Genomic DNA, 17762 nt, shown 5'->3' on the forward strand with positions numbered 1-17762 from the left:
GACGATAAAATTCGCCATTTTCGCATTCTTTTTCCAAATCTCCCAACACCAGTTCCGCAGAATAACAGTAATCTGAAGGCATCTACTGAGGGCATCCCAAGCATTGCCTCGACGAGAATCTTCCGTGAATACTTTCGGTATTTAATCCCCTCCTAATGGGGAAATCTCAAAATTGCGCAGCTCCACCTCATCAATAGACATTATTTCCTGTAGTTACGGCGGAGAGATTACTAGTCATCAAATGTTTTTGTCACAATTGCCATTTCGAGGGGTGGGGCCTGCCCCGCGCATGTCATTTTCAGGATATCTATGTCAATGAAATCCTTTGCCACTCTGGAGCCTCTGCAAGGCAGATTTCAGGCCTGGGGCAAGCAGCATTGATTGATGGGACAAACCCCTTCAAGGTTGCTAGTGTTAGCGTGTGCACACAAGCACACACACACACACATATGGGTTCTGGGATATACCTGTAACACAATTCGGATTGTCCGAAATATACGGTCCGAAGATATAAATTTGAATCTGGCCGAATCATACAGGGTATCCAATCGGCTTTTGTGGGGTGCTTGATGAGTAAACGGTAGAAACGGCTGACCAAGACCGCTATTTCAGGACTGGATTGGGATAAGTGACGGTAGATGCTGCCCGCGATAGAGCGGTCAGCGATCCCCCAAAGTGATATTATGCACCTAATCTGCAAGCTACTAGTATACTAGTACTGAAGATTGAATGGTTAGAGGAACCCCGTTCCAGCACAATTGAGGCTGTTCATAATTGCACTGCACTCTCCAGAGCCATAAGCGTGTCCCAAAAACATCTAAACATAACACGCTTCCATTTTAGGAAGTCCTTGCGTTCTATCGCAGTGGATAGTTTGATTTCTATTGGCCGTTATTGTGTAGCGAATGCTAGGAGCAAGCAAGGACAAGCTTGAACCCTTCATTGAGCCAGGCACTAGTATTCATGTGAAGATAAACAAACCCTTGGCGTTACTCTAGGAGAGGAGACAAAAATAAGCAACTCCTTCCGCATTTCGAAATAAAGCCCGCCGCCGTCCTTTACGATACTATATTGCCCCTTAGAAGTTTGAAAGCAGGGGTGGCTGAGTCGGGGCTAGATCTGTGGCGATTGATGTGGCTGCTCTCAGGCCACGATACACTAGTGTATATTAGGCTAGGCGCCTATATGCCAAGGCGTAGGGCTGACCCAACCATGGAGCAAAACTTCGGCTCGCCAAACCAGCCAATCAGCAGAACCACATTGCGACTGCAGAATCCGACCTCCGCGCAGGGCTGACAGACAACTTCGGAATGAGGAACAGCCCTGGATGCATCTGGTGCGACGGAACCCGTAGGGCTGAAGCACCCTCCTTCTCGGGGAATATTTTCTCTATTGAATGCCGCAATGCTTCTTTGTGTCCCTAACACGCTAGTTCCCTTTTTGGCTCTTCGGGATGATCGGTTGAGGTCTTATGCATGCTCTTCCTTGCATGATCTTGAAGTGGCAAACTGAATAAGGTCATACATAGTACACAGCGACGATGCTCCTGCGCAGATGTTCTCGCACGTAGTCTAGTTCTCCTTGCGAGAAGGTCATGACAAAATGGGGTTGGACAATACTAGTACCAATACCATTATAAACCAGATAAGGGTTGCTCGAATTCAGCCGGTGCATGTTCTCAGGATTTCGCGATAATCTGAATTGCCAGGGATTTCATGTGTTCTGTCATCGCTCCAAGCTTCGAGGTTACATCCGTTTTTTGATGTGAATATTGAGGCTTTGGTGACGTGCAGTTCCCAGACATCGTACCATTTTCATTTATTTCTACTGAATTGAGGTTCGTTGAACGGAAGGGGACGGATTCAACTAGTGCCCGGCTGGTCAAGCTGTCATCACACTAGTTCATAATATTTTGTTTTCTGATTGAAATGTAGATTGCAAAACAACAACAAATATCCAAATTCTACTTCAATTGGAATATGATGATATTGATAGAAATGCTGAGCTGGTACCCTCTAGGGATAACAAACAACTCTTCTAAAACAGAACAGAGAATGCCTTTGTTTGACATATACCCCGGCTACTCGTTGACTCAGCTAGAACAAACAGGATCAGGGTTGAAATGTAGCAGTACTGTCGAAATTTTTGATGCCTCCACGGGCCAATGGTGTTTCCTTCCCGTCATACAAGAAAGCTAAAAATTTGTTTTAATAGGCACGAAAGAAAAGATAGAGAAGCGATCTCATGCAGCCAGCCATCCGCTTCGAAGTGCATGCAGGTCCCGCCACCGCTGCTTCTAGGTTAACGGGGGTATAGTAAATATTACCGCTTACTACCATGTTCAAGTACCGGGCGCACAGCCGACTACCTCACGGTGTCAATACCGCAAAACTGCATACCATGTAACTATTCTTGCGTCGGGACCTTGGTCTTACACCAGCCTCAATTAAACGGTCAGATGCTGACTTGCGACAGGCCGCTGGAGTCGGTGGAACGTACCGCCGTTGCTATTTCCAGGGCAGCGGATGACACCGTCGATCACACTAGTCGGGCTGAGAGCCAAGGATGCCCTAGCAAGCGTCTGTCGTGACCAAATTGTGCGCTTTGGCTCAATGGACCTCTCCAGCCTCAGTCTTACCATACACAATACCGAAGTGCCCGATATTCTGCGGGACGTCTTTGGCAGAGCCGTAGTTATCGTATGAGGATTATGTGCGCTTGGGCACTTACCATTTGTCGTGAGTAGCTCCTTGGCAATGACACCACGTTTAGGGAGCTAGTGGTGGATGAACAGGGAACAGCCACAGGTTAACCAGTTAATGATACTAACAAAAGCACCAGCCGAGAGGGGCTGCCTGACGGATTTCGCTGGAAGTGTGACATTCTCATCCCTCCTTTCGCAGGCACTCTGACCCCTCATGGTAACAAGATTCAACCAATTTCAACATGAACTGGCCTGGCTGGCTCGAGCACTATTTTCGGGTATGTCCGCAGTCACTTCCATTTGGCTATGTAGGTCATGACTAGCAGGATATTGCTCTTTACCCACCTCCGGGGGAACGGTCAGTTGCTGGAGGCCAAGTTGGCCGTTTCTTGTCCACTTTTGAACCGTAATTTTTCACCCTCAGGCGGAGCATGATGCAGAATCGGTCCGCGAATTCCAAGCCTTGGAATTGCCTGGGTAGTTTCGTCCCCTTTCAGTTCTAGGCTTGATTGCGACTTATCTCCGCTTATCCAGGCTTCTGCCTCGCGACTCCATGCCTTTGGTATTTGCTTCCAGTTGACTATATATGACACTGTTTGTCACCTCCAACGCATCAGTTTTTCTCATGTCATCCATCTCATTCATACCATTCATTCTTTGAAGTAGAGTATCGTTCTAGACTTTAATATCTTTTATCATTTCCTAGCTATTCTCCTTGTTCTGCATATTTGGTGCTGTTTTCATCGCGTTGGAGGCATTTATACCTGCAACTACGCCATTTTCCAAATAATATCCAATCCTCTGCCGCATTTGCATCTCTTAGCCGTCGAGGGCTTGAACGTCGAACTGTTTCCGCGACGTCGCAATATTTCAATCGTTGCGACTTTTATTCATTCCTCCTTGCGCATTGCTAGATACCGACGATCGTTCTGGGCATAACAGATTGCCAAGTATCAGGAGAACACGGACAGATTTTACCAAAAATAAAAATAAAAAATAATGTGTTACCAAGTTGTTGAAAGGTACTCGGTCTGCCGCTGTCTCTATCACCGCCATGCGGTAGACCCGTGCGAGGCCTATGGTCAACGAGGCCATATAGTGCAGGAGAAAACAGTCCTTGTTGGCTACGCATGCTCAGTCCATTCGGCGCAGAGAACGGATTCCAACTCCCACACAAAACCTGGAATGAACTGGCCTGATTCCGGTTACTCCAGCGGAAAGGGGCCATTTCGTTAGAGTCTTGCTTCTCTGGATTGCAACATGTTCGAGAGAGCTGGAGGTTGGAAGCAACGCGGAGTTAGGATGGCATCCCTGAGTCGGAAAATGCCTCGAGATAGCCACTACGTTACCTGTTGGATATCCAGCATCCAGGATCATCACCGGCTCGAAATCTTGCTAGAGTTTGCTTGAGTGATTTGCGCTGTGCGTTATCGCTTTGAACAGTTCCCGACAAATCCTACTATCGACTTAATGTGTTCTGCGATCTTGAATAGCGGTTATTTTTCGATCCCTATTGATTTTTCGATCCGGGTTTTTCCAGGAATGCAGGCTGTTCCTTCTCTAGATACGCTGCCTACTTCGCCCGTCGTATCTCAATTTCCAATAATACCTTCCCTGTATGCTCTATAAGTGGGCCGACATGGACCATGCCCAACGATTCTGGTCACTGTTCCGTCGACTGGTTCGACCGCTACTCCTCACTCCTGAGGATAAAAGCGGCCAGGGGATGCTTACTCATATGCATCTTATTTCCGCATTGTCTCGCTATTTCGCTCTCAGGTTTCCTTTTTCTCTTTCTTGTTTTCCGGTTTGCTGTCTTAACTCTCAAAGCATATCGTGCTCCTGGAGAGCCGCCGCTATCTTGCTCTTGTTTTACGTGTTTTCAGACTAGTTTGTTTTCTGTCATTCATCATCCATCTCGCATCATTTAGTTGGATTGAATGTTTTTCATTTTTTCTGTTTATTTGCGGTTTTATACATTAGAAAGCATATAGAAATACCCAGGCAATGGCGGGTGGATGAGAGAAGGAGCTTGGTTGCACATCACATACAGTTTCTCCTTGCTGGCCGAGGAGCATATAACAACTCCCTCCTGTCTACCTGCCATTTCGCCTACTCCACCATCAATGGATGGGATGTCGCAACGAGCCAGCAAAATCATAATGACAACATGACATGTGGAACGTTTGAAATGTATGAAGGGAAAGGAGCAGGTGACAAGCTCTTTTTTGCTACGAGTTTGCTCTCTTTTACTTAATATAAAAATCTCCTGTCTTGGGCGCTTTTCATTTTGTTTCTTCCGTGCCTTCTAATTTAATCTATAATTTTACAATTGTTTTTTTTCTCTTTCTCTTTCCCCTTTTTTTTTTCCGATTTTATGTCTGAGACCGTCATCTCGGTTTACTCCTCCAACTGAACCTCTTACTCCAGCGCAGGCTCGCTGGAAATTTCAATCTTGCCTCATTGGCTATCATGATAACCCGGTTGGACGGGGTGCAGTGCACTTCTACTTCATAATCTGCATGTGGGCAGGTTACGGTCAAAGCCCCCGTGCCCCATGTTTGCGCCCGATTTCTGCTGGCTTAGACCACCGGCCCGAGACAGGATTTGAAAGGCTAAGCACGCAAAGGCAAGAAAATTATTTCGGGCGTTGGAAGACGGGGAGAAGGGTCCCGTAATTGATCCGCCTTTTCTTTTACTGGTGTATGTTTGTGTTTAACCCTTGAAGGGGATTCGGCATTATCGGTGGATTCGATCAGATTTCGGGAGGTAATGTGTGGCTTGGATCTCTTGTGTCGTTTCTCGCGCTGGGTGTGAGATAGCTATGGAGCCAATGATATTTCCCTTCTTCCACCGTTTTGTTGCTATGATGGGCTAGGTGGGTTAGTTGTTGATCAGAGACCGGCGCATTGATTTAAATATAGACACGCCTGTGATATTATTTTTTCCTGCGATAGCTATTTAGTTTCCGCACTAGTAACAACGGTCGAGTATAATTATAGACCAACAATGTTATTTGCTTACTACACTACTCCGTATTTAGAATATATTCGAATTTTGGCCCGTATTAAACGTAAATTATTATCGGGTGGCGAGTGGATTTATACAAAATGAGCAAATATTTACACCCTCGCCGTCTGGAACGGGATTCATTGATGTGACCCTCAAAGAATACTACTAGTGGCAATACCCTTGTGCTGTAATTTTTCAATAGGTTGGATGGTATTTTATAAAAAAATAAAACGAAATAAAATAAGCAACATTAAAATCATTTCTGGCGCCCATCTTGACTAGGGAAAATATTGTCACTTTGCATACTGCTCAGAACACCATACAATATGCAAGGGCACATATTTCAATCTAATATCCCAAAATTCAGTTGGTCCTTTCTATTCCTTGCGAAGAGTTGACTAAAAGATGCCATGTTTCTGAGCCCTGTCCATACTTCGCGCAATGCTTGCTTTCGGGCTGCGGGTGGGTGAAGGAGGCGGTGGCTAATCGGGGATTCTCGAGTTAGAGAGATCCCCGAAAATATGGTTAAATAGAGATTGGCCGTTGCTTGTAACTGAGCAAGCCGAGACAAAGAACCACTTGGCTAACAGATTCGGACATTCTGAGGACGGCTGCATCCGTGAGCTTTCCAGCTGTGGAGATGGGAAATATCCGGTTAACTCTTTTGATTTAGTCAGAAAACATGTGAGAAAGTGTGCCTCTTCGCACTCAGTGTAATTTTGGAAATAGAGAAATTTCTCTGCTCCGCCCTGCTCAATGCTGTTGATGATTCTAGCGGCTCCGCCGTCAGGAGAGATAATACCCCGGATTTATATAGCAGGGTTTCAAGAACATGGGACTTTTCAACATGAGCTATATAACCCTAGGGAGCCTAAAGTCTCGGGGTGTTCCCTGCCTTTCCATTATAAATCTCTCCAGGATGTGGTCATCAATACCATGCTGTTTTCAATAAATTTTAGTTGTGTTCTCCATATACAACTTATTGAACTTTTGGTGAAATTGAGAGAACGGACCCACTTGAAGGAGTTATCCAGCACAGTCTGAATTTCCGACCTCAGTTGTACAACAATGTTCCTCCCCCTTCGACTTTAGAACGTGGTGGAAGTGGCTGGGGTAGAGATGGTTGTGGTTCCGCACAAGGGGTGGTAGAGGTGGTAGAGATGTCAACAATAGTCAGGGAGCCACATCCACCTAAAGACTTGAAGGAATGAATTTTTTTTTCCCTCTCATGATTGAGTTGAAGACTTGTACACATGTGCTGGTAGGAAAAGGAGGCCTGTTTGTACTGTACATGCTATATATACCTAGGTATCTTACTAGGGCGTTGGGATAGACATACTTAATCCTGTGTTTTCCCATATATCATGATATGATGTCCTATGATGGCATTTGCACTATGTCATGAACGTGTTTTATGATTATGACATGATGGTTATGGTGTATGGTTAATGGTGAAGTGGTCAAAGCCAGATGACAGATGAAGAGGAGCGACTTGCAAGGTGGAGGTCCATGCTTCAACAAAGTTCCATGAGGGCTTAAAGCGTGGATATCTGCCAGTTTCATATGTTGAGCAATAACAAAATATGCATCAGTCACACTGCTATGAGTTGGAATCGTCACATAGAACCCGTGAGATCCGTTTGGGTCCTGAAGGCCGAATTGATTTTTCGAATTGTTGAGACCACCACGCAGCCTTGATGGCCAGGTACCGATTTTAAGAGGATATCGGGCTGAAAACTGGCCACGGGATGTAGAATCTCAATGTCGCGAGGAGATGCATTTGAAACTGCTCTTCGCCATCAATACACTGATAGGATATGGGGAAATTGAACGTTGCAGGCCCTCCCGTGTGGGGAAGCCAGGGGGTTAGCCATTACGCCGAAAGAATCAACTTTTATGGAAAGATCTCCCATCTTGGGATATGTACGGGCTGGACTGTATATCATGCATGATTTTTCATGTCCTTTCAATGGTGAATCGAAAACCATATGACCTGAGAATACGAGTCGGAGGTGGAGGGGCAACTCGAGCAAGATTGTAAGTTGAGACCTTATTCCAGTAACCCCTAAATGTTCAGCAAACGGAACCTGCAGTTGTTGACATGCCATGCAGGACGATGCTAGGGCGGGCTAGTGCTGCGTGATGCCTAATATGCAGTATGTGATGCTTCACGGGACCCTGTTGATCGCCCAAGAGGTGGTAACTCCACAAAAGATAAAATTGATGAAGTGTGGGAGTCAAGTGGAAACGGCGTTTGCTAACTTTTCACACGACCCCTTTACCTCCAAGATTATCTCCCGTTGAAATCTCTGCAGCTGGCGCGGACCACGCTCTGCAGTGAACGCCCACGATGCATCCTGGTTCCTGAGAGGCCAATGGCTTCCTCGAGGCGGCAGGGAGGGCTCGGCCGCGGCGAATGGCTCACAGCGATGGCTGGTTAGTAGCTCTTCAGGGCAAATAACTTACCAGGGACTTACTCTTAAACCTATCGCATGAAAAGAAGATTACTGGGATGGCGTCTGACGAAAGCACAGATTTTATCGATCCAACAATATGGCCTGCGTTACGTATGTCTGATTGGCCTTGAAAGGCTGGAACATGCCAGCCAAAGCTTGCTTGGGAATGTTTGCGGGCGCCCGCCACGACGGCCAGCCCAATCCCAGCTCTACGATCCGCATCATCTAGTGCGCCGAGCAAGCTCGTGTCCATTGGCCGCTGGGCCTGAACCCCCACCAAACTCAGAGAACACGGACGATGGCGCCAGCGGCTTCGCTTTGAGGCGACGATTACAGAACACTTTTTACCTTCGCAAACGCTGTCCATCTCCATCTCCCCCCTCGTCTCGAGATTTCATCAAGAGAAATGGGATACTGTTGGTGTTGATGTACGACGACCACCACCATATGAAAATCTCACTGTTCGCCATCGCGAAAGAGCCCATAAAGGTTCCATAGGGCGGGAAACGATCCTCCTCCACTGTTGCCCCATCGTCGGTTTTACCGTATGAATCAAGTCCATGCCATTTCGCAATCGTAATGAATCGGTCGAAGCAGAGAAAACTTGAGGAGCCGAAGAAAAATGTCTCCACCACCTGCACCAACTGCCGTGAACGGCATTTGAAATGCGATGGCGGGCCTGTATGCTCGCGTTGTCGTGCGGATGATAGACAGTGTGTGTTTGTCTTGTCAAGACGAGGTCGACGACCCAGCATTAAGCACGGTGCCATCAATAAGGCTGCGCGACTCTCAGACTTGCGTAGCAGCACCAGGTCAGAAGGAGAGAATGTCGAGACGGCCTCCGAGTTGACGATCCCTGAGGGAAGCAATCAATCTTCATCTCGTTCGAGTGAGTTTTCTCTCTCTCTCCCTCCCTCCCTCCCTCACGCGCTATGCCGATATTTGGCATGCGTCATTGAGATTTTGCGTGTCTCAACCCCTTGTATTGAATAACCCTTTAACTCAAACCACACTCTCTAGACTCTCAGCTCCGCCGATGGATGACTGATGTGCCGGATCGCTTCGATTCGGTCGATTTTTCGAGTACGTCGGATGTAGAGGAGGTCCTAGATGGATTTCCAGCTATAAAACCGGCTAAAATCGTTCATTCCGCACATTTACTTGATATATTCTACTCTCGTGTATTCTTTTCCCATCCGTTTATTTTGCCCCGCAAATACCTTGTCGAGGAATTCGAGCGGGGTGACTTGGGACATTTACAAGCAGCGATTGAGTATATCGCATCCTTTCACGATCCTGCAATGCAAACGGGCCATTTCAGAGACGCTGCAAACTCGGCATTGTTAAATAGAAGTTTAACTCCCAATGTGTATATGGTTCAAGCGTTACTTTTGTTTGCCATTGCTCTGCACTTTGGGAAGGAATCAACCCTCGCCAGCTCGACCCTGTCGCAAGCCATTGAGCTTGCTGTCGAGCTGGGGATGAACAACCGCCAGTTCAACACGGGAGATGTGTCTTCTGTCTACGAGGAGAGCTGGAGGAGAACATGGTGGGAGCTCTATATTTTTGACGGTTATTTGGTTTCTCTCCGGCTTAGAGCTCATTTCACTTTGCACTCGATACCTTCAGACGTGTTGTTACCATGTGATGACCTGGAATATGTGACAGGAGTATGGAGCTTCTCCCAAACTTGCCGTCCTTATGAGTTTTCCTATTTAACTCGCTAACACGGCCATAACAGAAAATCCCGCCGTCCCGTTCGCTTGAGGAATATCAAACGAAAATATGTCCCGCGTTTTATGATGATAGATTCTCATCCTATACTTGTCGCATTGATTCCGTGCGCATATTTGGTATGGCTTGTAGAGTTGTGTCCTCCTTGCTTTTGGATAGAGAATGCCTGTTTGCTAACACCATAATATACAGGTAAACTACAAAGGCCAGACCAGCTTTACGGGCTGTCATTGTCACCCTCACCCCAGTTGTCGCCTGTCTCTGCATCCAATAGCTCCATTAATCAGGCCAGCGTAATAGTCACACAGTCCGATACTACGACCCCCTCAAACGAAAGTAAATGGGAGAAAATCTCAGCTAATCGACTAGCTCCCCTCCCGAGATCCTGCTCCTCCTCGGTCCAAAGCCATGATGACTACCATAGCCAGCATTCAGGCACAGCCCAAAGAAGTACAAATGCAACTGAGCGTATCGCATTTCAGCAACCTGAGCCCGATGAGTCGAGATTTCCTCAACAGGATGTGCATCAATCCCCTACCGTAGGCGAACCCAGCATCTCTCCCGAACCACAGCCAGCTCAGCCGTACTTACGGCGGCCCTTGAAAAGGGCAGGAAGTGATTACTGGAGTTTTATGCCGTCAAGGTTTGATAAATCATGGGATGACTTGTCCGAGACAGTATATGACTTTGGGGGATTCGCCGATTCGCCGTACTCTTCAGCAACAACAAACTCCCTACAATCAGATAACTCGGAACTAAACATTAGCTACGACACGTGGCTAATAAAATTACCCCTCGACAAGACTTTCGGCATTGTGTCTTCCAACGCTCACTCAACACTATATCTCGGGGGCGAAATCCAAAAGCTCTTCGCAATCCCAAAGGGATGCGAATTTTTCGGTTTAAACGGCGAACAGATGTCTCCATTTTTTTACCTCCCTTCACGCTCCAATCCCAAACACCCACCTGCCCCAAAATGGTGGAATGCTGATTTCTTCATCCCTGGCACCAGAACTTTATCTCCAGAAATCCTTTCCCGGTTCGAAGGGCCTCTAGCTACCCTGCTTCCAACACCTGCGCAGTTGAACTACCCACATCCATATTGGATCGACACGGTCCCCATACCTCAACTTCGCGAAGCCATCATCATCGCACTTTACCATGCGCCTCACCTGCTCGATGAGATGGAGTTAATCATGGATTTCTGTGACGCTGGTGGTAAGTTCCGGGGCGGGGGCCACTTTTGTGACCCAAAGAATTGGGAGATAGGTGATAATTTCTGGCTCAAGTGGGGCTTCCTGGTGAGTCCTGATATGATGCGCCAGACGGATCGATGGAGGCGTATGCGCGGGCTCCCAAGCATCACCACGTCGGGGAGGCCGGGTGATCTTGCGATAACCGGTATTCCAGGAAGACGTTCAAAGGTTTTTAATTATGTGCCGGAGGAGGTTTAAGCACCACTAGCACTGCCACGGCCCCTCTATTCTTTTGCATTAATGGCAAGGGATAAAGGGGACAACATCTCTAAAAATTACCGTTTGGATGGATTGACAAGATTTGACATCCCTTTCGTTTCGTTGTTTCGCTTGTGGGTCTCTCGCTTTCACCCCCTCTTCAGCTCATGGCTATAGGTAGTGTTTCGTGTTTCTCTCCTTTCCCCCTTTGTTTGCTGTTTCTTATCTGACAAACAAATGAAGAAACAAGAAAAAAAAATTCCCCCAAAAAATTTCATGATTGCAGGGAGATTTAATGAAGCTGGATCAAGAAATACCCAGAACGTTTGTCTCTTCTCCTTGTGATCTTCTCTTTACACCTACACTTCATGCTGTTGTTATTAGTATGATTAGTCTTGGGAGTATTTCTGGACTTTTTATTTTTGTCACTCTTCTTCTTTTTTGACACAAATTACTGGTACACCAACTGAGGAGTCTGTTTCCATCCCCCCAGGCCTTCCTCAAAAGTGTTGAAAACCCAACCCTCAAATCAAGAAACCATGTCTCGATACTTATTCCCAGTTCCCAAATAAAAATGGCTGTCGAGTGCCGGTATCGAATTGATGTCACCAGATTTGAAGCTTACCAGGAACGGGGGACTGGTACCGACATCAGTCAGGAAGGAGAGACGCTGCATATATATGTGTTGGAAGCAGCATAAATACGCAAACAGGAACAATGCAGAGAAAAATATCTTAAAAATAATGAGCTCTCTCTAACTTCATAATGAAAGTGCAGACAAGCTTCGCAAGAGTAAGATAATATAATTGGACAAAAAAGGGGATCGATTGTTTATTGATTTACCGAATCACCCAATGGATGAATCGCCCTGCAGAATTTCCCCCACCTAACCAACCCATGTCTCAAAGCATTCGAGCGTTCCAGTTTTCAGTCTGAACTTTGAGAGAGGCTCTAGTTGGGCAGGTAATGGTGTTTATCCTGGTGGACATTGGCGTCCTTATGTCCAGGACTCTTTCAATGCGAAATAATATGGTGGGGATACTGGAACATTACCAGATCCGCCTCAGCCGCCTCTCTCTCCATCAGAAAACTCTGATGAAAAGCTGAGAAAACCCAAGCAAGCGGGTGTTACCCATATATCTAAATGAATACGTCTTATCGCCACAGCGATTCCAATTCCTGAGGTTGACATTGGTGTAAAATTGCGTTGGGGCGAGAGGGCGCGCCCACTTTTCGAAAATCTTAGCTCTCACATTAATTGATCAAAGCCTAGTTAGTTTCTGTCAAAACCATGTATTATTTTCTTTTCCATGGAGCCTTCCCCCCTGAAGAACTGAATCGGCAAATGCGTTGAAGGATCTAAGCCGTCCAATTGTCCCATCAACGCAAACTGAACCTCCCAATCGCGCAACCTCCCCCCCCTTTTTTTTTCTCGCCTTTTGCTGCATACCGAAATGGCCGAGATTGAGCGAAGGAAACTTGGAAAAAGGGGGATGATTGATAGGTTTTTATTAGAGCGGGCGAATCAACGACACAATCTGGCAAGCAGTAGTAAGGAGAATAATAATATAGTAAAATTGAAATTTTAAACCGGGGCTTTGTTTTTTTTTTTTTTTTTTTTTTTTTTTCAAAAATAAAGAAAGAAAGAAGGAAAGAGAAAATACGCCGATCCGTGAGGTGCGGTGCATCCATACATATAAAATCGACTTGATTTTCTTTCTTCTCTCCCCTGTTGCATGCACTGTACATACACTACGTACTCCAAGGTAACTTCCCCCACAAACATGAGAATCTACAGTACATGGTTAGGTGTGGTGACAGAGACTCTCCCACCGACAAAGATATCCCATATATAGATAGATAGATAGATAGATAGATACCCAAGATCCCAAAACGGGGCAGAGCCGGAACGGAGAGGGAGAAGGGGGAGAGGAAGGGAAAGTATGTATGCACAGCACAGGACAGGACATACAATATGTTGTTGTTGGCTATCTTTTGTCGAGCGTAACCTGTTGGAATTACCATCCTAGCTACCGCCGATGGATCGCATCGCGTTTTGACGTCAGCTACATACATAACTACATGCTAGTACTGCATGTGCGTTTCATCTGAGAGCATCCACAAGTTAAACTGAGATGATGGCAATTGACGCAGTGATAAGCACAAGCTGGCTTCATGGGGGTTTCATTCAATCCATTTTCTTTCGTCCCCATATTTCATATTTCATGTATTATTTATTTCCTCCTCCGCCTTCCCCCTTCCTCCCTTTCCCTTCCTTGATTCTCATCACAAGGAAAGGATATGGGGAAAAAAACAAAAACACTAAATACACTTAAAAACAACTTTCACGAAAACGAGCCGATTTCTTTCTCACCGTCTTCATCCCCAACCACCCCCACGCCACCCCACCTCCTGCGTTCTCCCTCAAATACGTCAAAAAACTCCCAGTCATCTCATCCCGACTTGCAGGGCACAGAGGGTTGAATCTTGGAGGGAGAGACCTCTGTAAATACATATACATATATATATGGATGTGCCAAGGGGATGGGAAGAGTTGCACCAAGTCTGGGAGCGACTTCACACAAGAAATTAAAAAGAAAAGATAGGTACACGAAAAAAAAAACGGGGACAGGCAAAAAACTGTAGCATTTGCAATTTCGTTAATGAGGCAGAAGGGCAAAAATGCAGAAATCAAAAATTGGGGGTCCCCCCCGAAGGATTGGCATGTTGGTGGGGTGGGGGGGGGGGGGGTTTGTTTTCAGGAGTGATGCAAATGGTTTGCGTGCGTGTGTGCAATGAAACAAAAAACACTTGTTCTGGTTTTCTTTTTCTGAATGACTTTTTTTTGTTTTTTTTTTTTTTTTCCAATGGTGGGTTTGTTTGGAAAGGGTTGTTTGGGGGGAAAAATAACAATAATAATGAATCATCGAGTTTGTTGTGATTGGCGATGGTGATTTGAAACATTGATATATTGTGGGCAAACAAGAATCGAATGATACTTAAGTATCCGGTTTTTGGCGACAAGAAGAATTGGGCGATTCGCGTTAGAGTGGCATTCTTTTTCCCGCGTGTGGAAAGGCAGTAGTACATTGACGCTGAGCTGTTTTATTGTGGCAGCGTGTCTGTTGGTTTGAATGCAAGGATGCATCGATGGAAAGTAACATCGTTATTATTCGATGCAAGAGTTGGAGGAGAAAACTAGTCAAAAGAATGGACAAGGCAGAGGGGGAAAAAATATCAAATAACGTGTTGAGTGGCGAAATAGGTGGTAAAAGTTCACCATGAAAGATGGTTGTTCCCAGTCGAAAGAAAGGGACAAGGTGGGAATGGCAATTTTGATATTCAGCTCTGATGCATAGAATTTTTTCAATCTTGTTATCCAATTTTGAACTTGTAGACATTTAAGACAAAAATCAACTCCTGGCAGACGGTACTTTCACTGGGGTCATGGATAAAAATGGCAAAGGGAGCGAGGACGGAGTTTGCATGCGGACAGACGGGTCAAAGGTTTCCGGAATCCGTCAAGTGGAGAACAGGGCGTGTTGGGGGATGCGCAGAACGAAGTTGACAAGGAATTCATACACTTGAAGCGCAAGGCGATCATCTATGGGAGACGTAGTGGGGGCGGCGGGCAATGGGGCGGGCTTCGCGATATTCTTCCTCCGAGTCGCTGGAGCAGATATCGGAGTCGGAGGCCGGGGATTTGCTTCCGCAGCGGCTGCCTCCACAATCGATCTTGACGCGATCTCCCTTGCGGGTGATTCCGTATCGTTCACAGCTGCAGACGGAGCTGTTGTCACTCAAGGAGGAGAGAGAAGATGGCGACGAGCTGTCTGAGCGAGAAGAGATCGAAGAGCCAGTTGAGGAGGGCGGGCTGGAGGAGAGATCCGACTCGGAATCGGACATATCGACACTGGCAAAGCGTCTGGCAAGTTCGCTGACGGTAGCGGGAGGAGAGTAGTGGGGATCCCGAATTTGGCGGGAAGCGTAAGGCTTGGAGGGCTTCGGGGAGAGGATCTTGGAGGGCGAGAGAGCGCGGCCCTTGATTGGCCCACTATGTGACTGTTTGTGAGAAGAGTTCGTGCTGCTGCGGGCTCCGCTGGGAACATCCAGGATGTTGAGCTTGCGGCCAGTGGTGGGCTCGACAGTGTATTCCGCAGTTGGGTCATGGGAGACATGGTAGCCGTCCATGATGTACTAGTGAGAAAAAGTAAGTATGGAATCCACGCCTACTACCGCCAACAAAGGGACGATGTTTCTGTATTTTGTTTTTGTACTTACGTAGTACCAGTATCGCTGTCCCAGCTGGAGAGAATTCCCCTGGAAACGGAAAGTTCCCTTCCACGAGCCCGGTTTGGCGGAAGCATCCTGAGAGAGCGGGAGCTGCCCGGTGTAGTTATCCCACGAGCCGAGGAGATGGATGGTCTTGACATTGGGAGAGGTGCGGATGGAGAAGCTAAGTTGAACGGCGGCCATTTTTTCTTTTGATAAATTCCGAATATATTAAGTATATTAAAGGGGGTCAAAAGTGGTAAGTAATAGTAGTAGTTATAATGAAGGTACGGGGATTGCAAAAATATATTAATGACTGGGGATTGCAGTTAAAAAACGACAAGAATAATAATGGTGGAAATTATAGTTAAAAGAATCGAATATATATATATATATATGTGTTCTATCGAAAGCCAGGCAAAGGACTACCAGAGTCGCTTTTTCGGAAAATCTTTGGATCGATAAAATAGAGCGGTCGGGTCTTGCAAGTAGGAGCGTTGAAGTGAAGAGCTATTAACAAACAAGGACGTCGAACCGGCGACGAACAGTGCGATTGAGTCGGGAAGGTTGAATTAATTAGGAGGTACCGTAAGCGCGAGGAAAGAAGAAGCACAGCTTCTTTTCAAGACTGGAAGTACTAGAAATAGAACAAAACGTAACGGGAAACAAAGGCACCTCGAAATTAACGGAATAGCGCTTCACAAGACAAACAAGACCTGCTGAGGAAGGAAGAGAGAGAGAAAAGGAGAAGAGGAGAGAACGAGCAGCAGCCGAGTGTCTGTGATATATATACATACACTGTGTGGGCCAGTGTGGATCAACAGCGATCAACAGTGAATGAAGGCGGGCGGGGGTTGGCCAAAAATAGAACAGCCATCACATCCGCTAGGCTGCATCGGGCTGGCGGGCCCAACCTTGTTTTGTCGACTCCGCTGACATAATCCAACCGGGCGGGTAGTCGGGTCCTGCCATTGGCCCGTGACGGCAGGTGGGGCCTGTGGGGCGAGCGGGGCCCCGAGCCAGCCCAGCATCGGCCAATGGGATCCTGGCAGAACCCTCGGGCCAACCAGCGCCTGGAATCGTGTAATCGTGGAATCGTGGATGCTCGAATCGTCGAATCGAGGAGGTCAACCTTGGAGGAAAGAAGGGAAAAGGCATCGCACGCACTTGCAGTCACAGCTCGCTAGTCCTGATTCGGGGTTGAATAGCAGTGCACACCAAGGTTGCTGCACCAATCACCCAATCAACCCGGGAACGAGGCTGCTGTCCGGATGGATTCGTCCCTTCTTGCTTGAGGGAGAGCATTGCTGCATTATTGCATTATTGCATTCCTGCATTCCTGCGCTACTGCCGTCATCTATCCCCCCATCAACCTCCCCCGCTGTCCCTCAACGGGCGGTTACACGTACGCAGCATCCCCCGTCTCAATAACCTCTCCGATTCGAAGCTCGTGAGTGCATGAAAGAAAAGCCCATGAGAATTCTCCCTGCTCATTGCCACGGGGGGATATTTCTCCATCTCGCACTGGTATCGACCTCTACTCTTCTCCAATACCTCCATCCACTGTGAGTGGTATAGTTATACGATGCCTACTCCGTACAGTAGTAACATTCAATACATTAGTTCATAGTCCCCAAATCACCATGCCCCATGGTTCAAACGGAGGAACGAGACACGGCACAGCCAAACCCCCCCCCCCCCCCCAAAAGTCCCTGAACAAATCAGCGAGGTGAGAATGCTCGTTGGCTTGCAGTCTTGTTCGAGTTGACAGGTAACTCGTTAGGGGCTTTGGGTTCTCGTCTAGCTCCCCCTTTCCCCCGCTCTCGCTACGTAAGAGGTCATTTGGAGCTGTTTCCTTGTTGTTCATGCACATTAGTGACAGATATGGAGGTTGCAGAAGCGACATGAATTTAACGGGGAATTCAACAAATTACTATGACCTGATTTGTATTTTCGCCCTTTTTTTTTGGATGTATCGTAAACCATTGTTTGACAAAAATAGGACCAAAGCGTTTGCTTGCACGAGGAAACACGAGAAACACGAGAAACAAAACCCCCCGATTTTGTAGGAAACTGAGAAAAAACTGTCTGAACTACTAGGTTTGTATCTAATTAGGTATTTCCCTTCCA

The 17762-nt window shown here is 46.8% G+C and overlaps 7 protein-coding genes across 7 annotated transcripts; 2 read left to right on the forward strand and 5 right to left on the reverse strand.

Moving 5' to 3' along the window:
- Nucleotides 1-230: 230 nt before the first annotated feature.
- Nucleotides 231-1596, reverse strand: HCBG_00350 (uncharacterized protein; the record flags this gene model as incomplete). The annotated part of the gene is made up of 4 exons (XM_045427400.1): nucleotides 231-342; nucleotides 444-694; nucleotides 982-1056; nucleotides 1525-1596. 4 exons carry the CDS (start codon nucleotides 1594-1596, stop codon nucleotides 231-233), a joined length of 510 nt encoding a protein of 169 aa, XP_045291375.1.
- A 515-nt stretch (nucleotides 1597-2111) lies between these two features.
- Nucleotides 2112-2920, reverse strand: HCBG_00351 (uncharacterized protein; the record flags this gene model as incomplete). The annotated part of the gene is made up of 3 exons (XM_045427401.1): nucleotides 2112-2194; nucleotides 2500-2776; nucleotides 2831-2920. The coding sequence occupies 3 exons, from the start codon at nucleotides 2918-2920 to the stop codon at nucleotides 2112-2114; spliced, it is 450 nt and encodes a 149-aa protein (XP_045291376.1).
- Nucleotides 2921-3063: 143 nt separating this feature from the next.
- Nucleotides 3064-3358, reverse strand: HCBG_00352 (uncharacterized protein; the record flags this gene model as incomplete). Its single annotated transcript, XM_045427402.1, has 2 exons — nucleotides 3064-3296; nucleotides 3352-3358. The coding sequence occupies 2 exons, from the start codon at nucleotides 3356-3358 to the stop codon at nucleotides 3064-3066; spliced, it is 240 nt and encodes a 79-aa protein (XP_045291377.1).
- A 1516-nt stretch (nucleotides 3359-4874) lies between these two features.
- On the forward strand, nucleotides 4875-5382 carry HCBG_00353 (uncharacterized protein; the record flags this gene model as incomplete). Its single annotated transcript, XM_045427403.1, has 2 exons — nucleotides 4875-4897; nucleotides 5091-5382. 2 exons carry the CDS (start codon nucleotides 4875-4877, stop codon nucleotides 5380-5382), a joined length of 315 nt encoding a protein of 104 aa, XP_045291378.1.
- Nucleotides 5383-7953: 2571 nt separating this feature from the next.
- Nucleotides 7954-8425, reverse strand: HCBG_00354 (uncharacterized protein; the record flags this gene model as incomplete). The annotated part of the gene is made up of 2 exons (XM_045427404.1): nucleotides 7954-8136; nucleotides 8183-8425. The coding sequence occupies 2 exons, from the start codon at nucleotides 8423-8425 to the stop codon at nucleotides 7954-7956; spliced, it is 426 nt and encodes a 141-aa protein (XP_045291379.1).
- A 326-nt stretch (nucleotides 8426-8751) lies between these two features.
- On the forward strand, nucleotides 8752-11360 carry HCBG_00355 (uncharacterized protein; the record flags this gene model as incomplete). The annotated part of the gene is made up of 4 exons (XM_045427405.1): nucleotides 8752-9061; nucleotides 9193-9842; nucleotides 9914-10025; nucleotides 10099-11360. 4 exons carry the CDS (start codon nucleotides 8752-8754, stop codon nucleotides 11358-11360), a joined length of 2334 nt encoding a protein of 777 aa, XP_045291380.1.
- A 3600-nt stretch (nucleotides 11361-14960) lies between these two features.
- On the reverse strand, nucleotides 14961-15836 carry HCBG_00356 (GTP-binding protein EsdC; the record flags this gene model as incomplete). Its single annotated transcript, XM_045427406.1, has 2 exons — nucleotides 14961-15557; nucleotides 15642-15836. 2 exons carry the CDS (start codon nucleotides 15834-15836, stop codon nucleotides 14961-14963), a joined length of 792 nt encoding a protein of 263 aa, XP_045291381.1.
- Nucleotides 15837-17762: the final 1926 nt, after the last annotated feature.

Source organism: Histoplasma capsulatum, assembly GCF_000150115.1.
Source record: "Histoplasma capsulatum G186AR genomic scaffold supercont2.1, whole genome shotgun sequence".
Taxonomy (NCBI): domain Eukaryota; kingdom Fungi; phylum Ascomycota; class Eurotiomycetes; order Onygenales; family Ajellomycetaceae; genus Histoplasma; species Histoplasma capsulatum.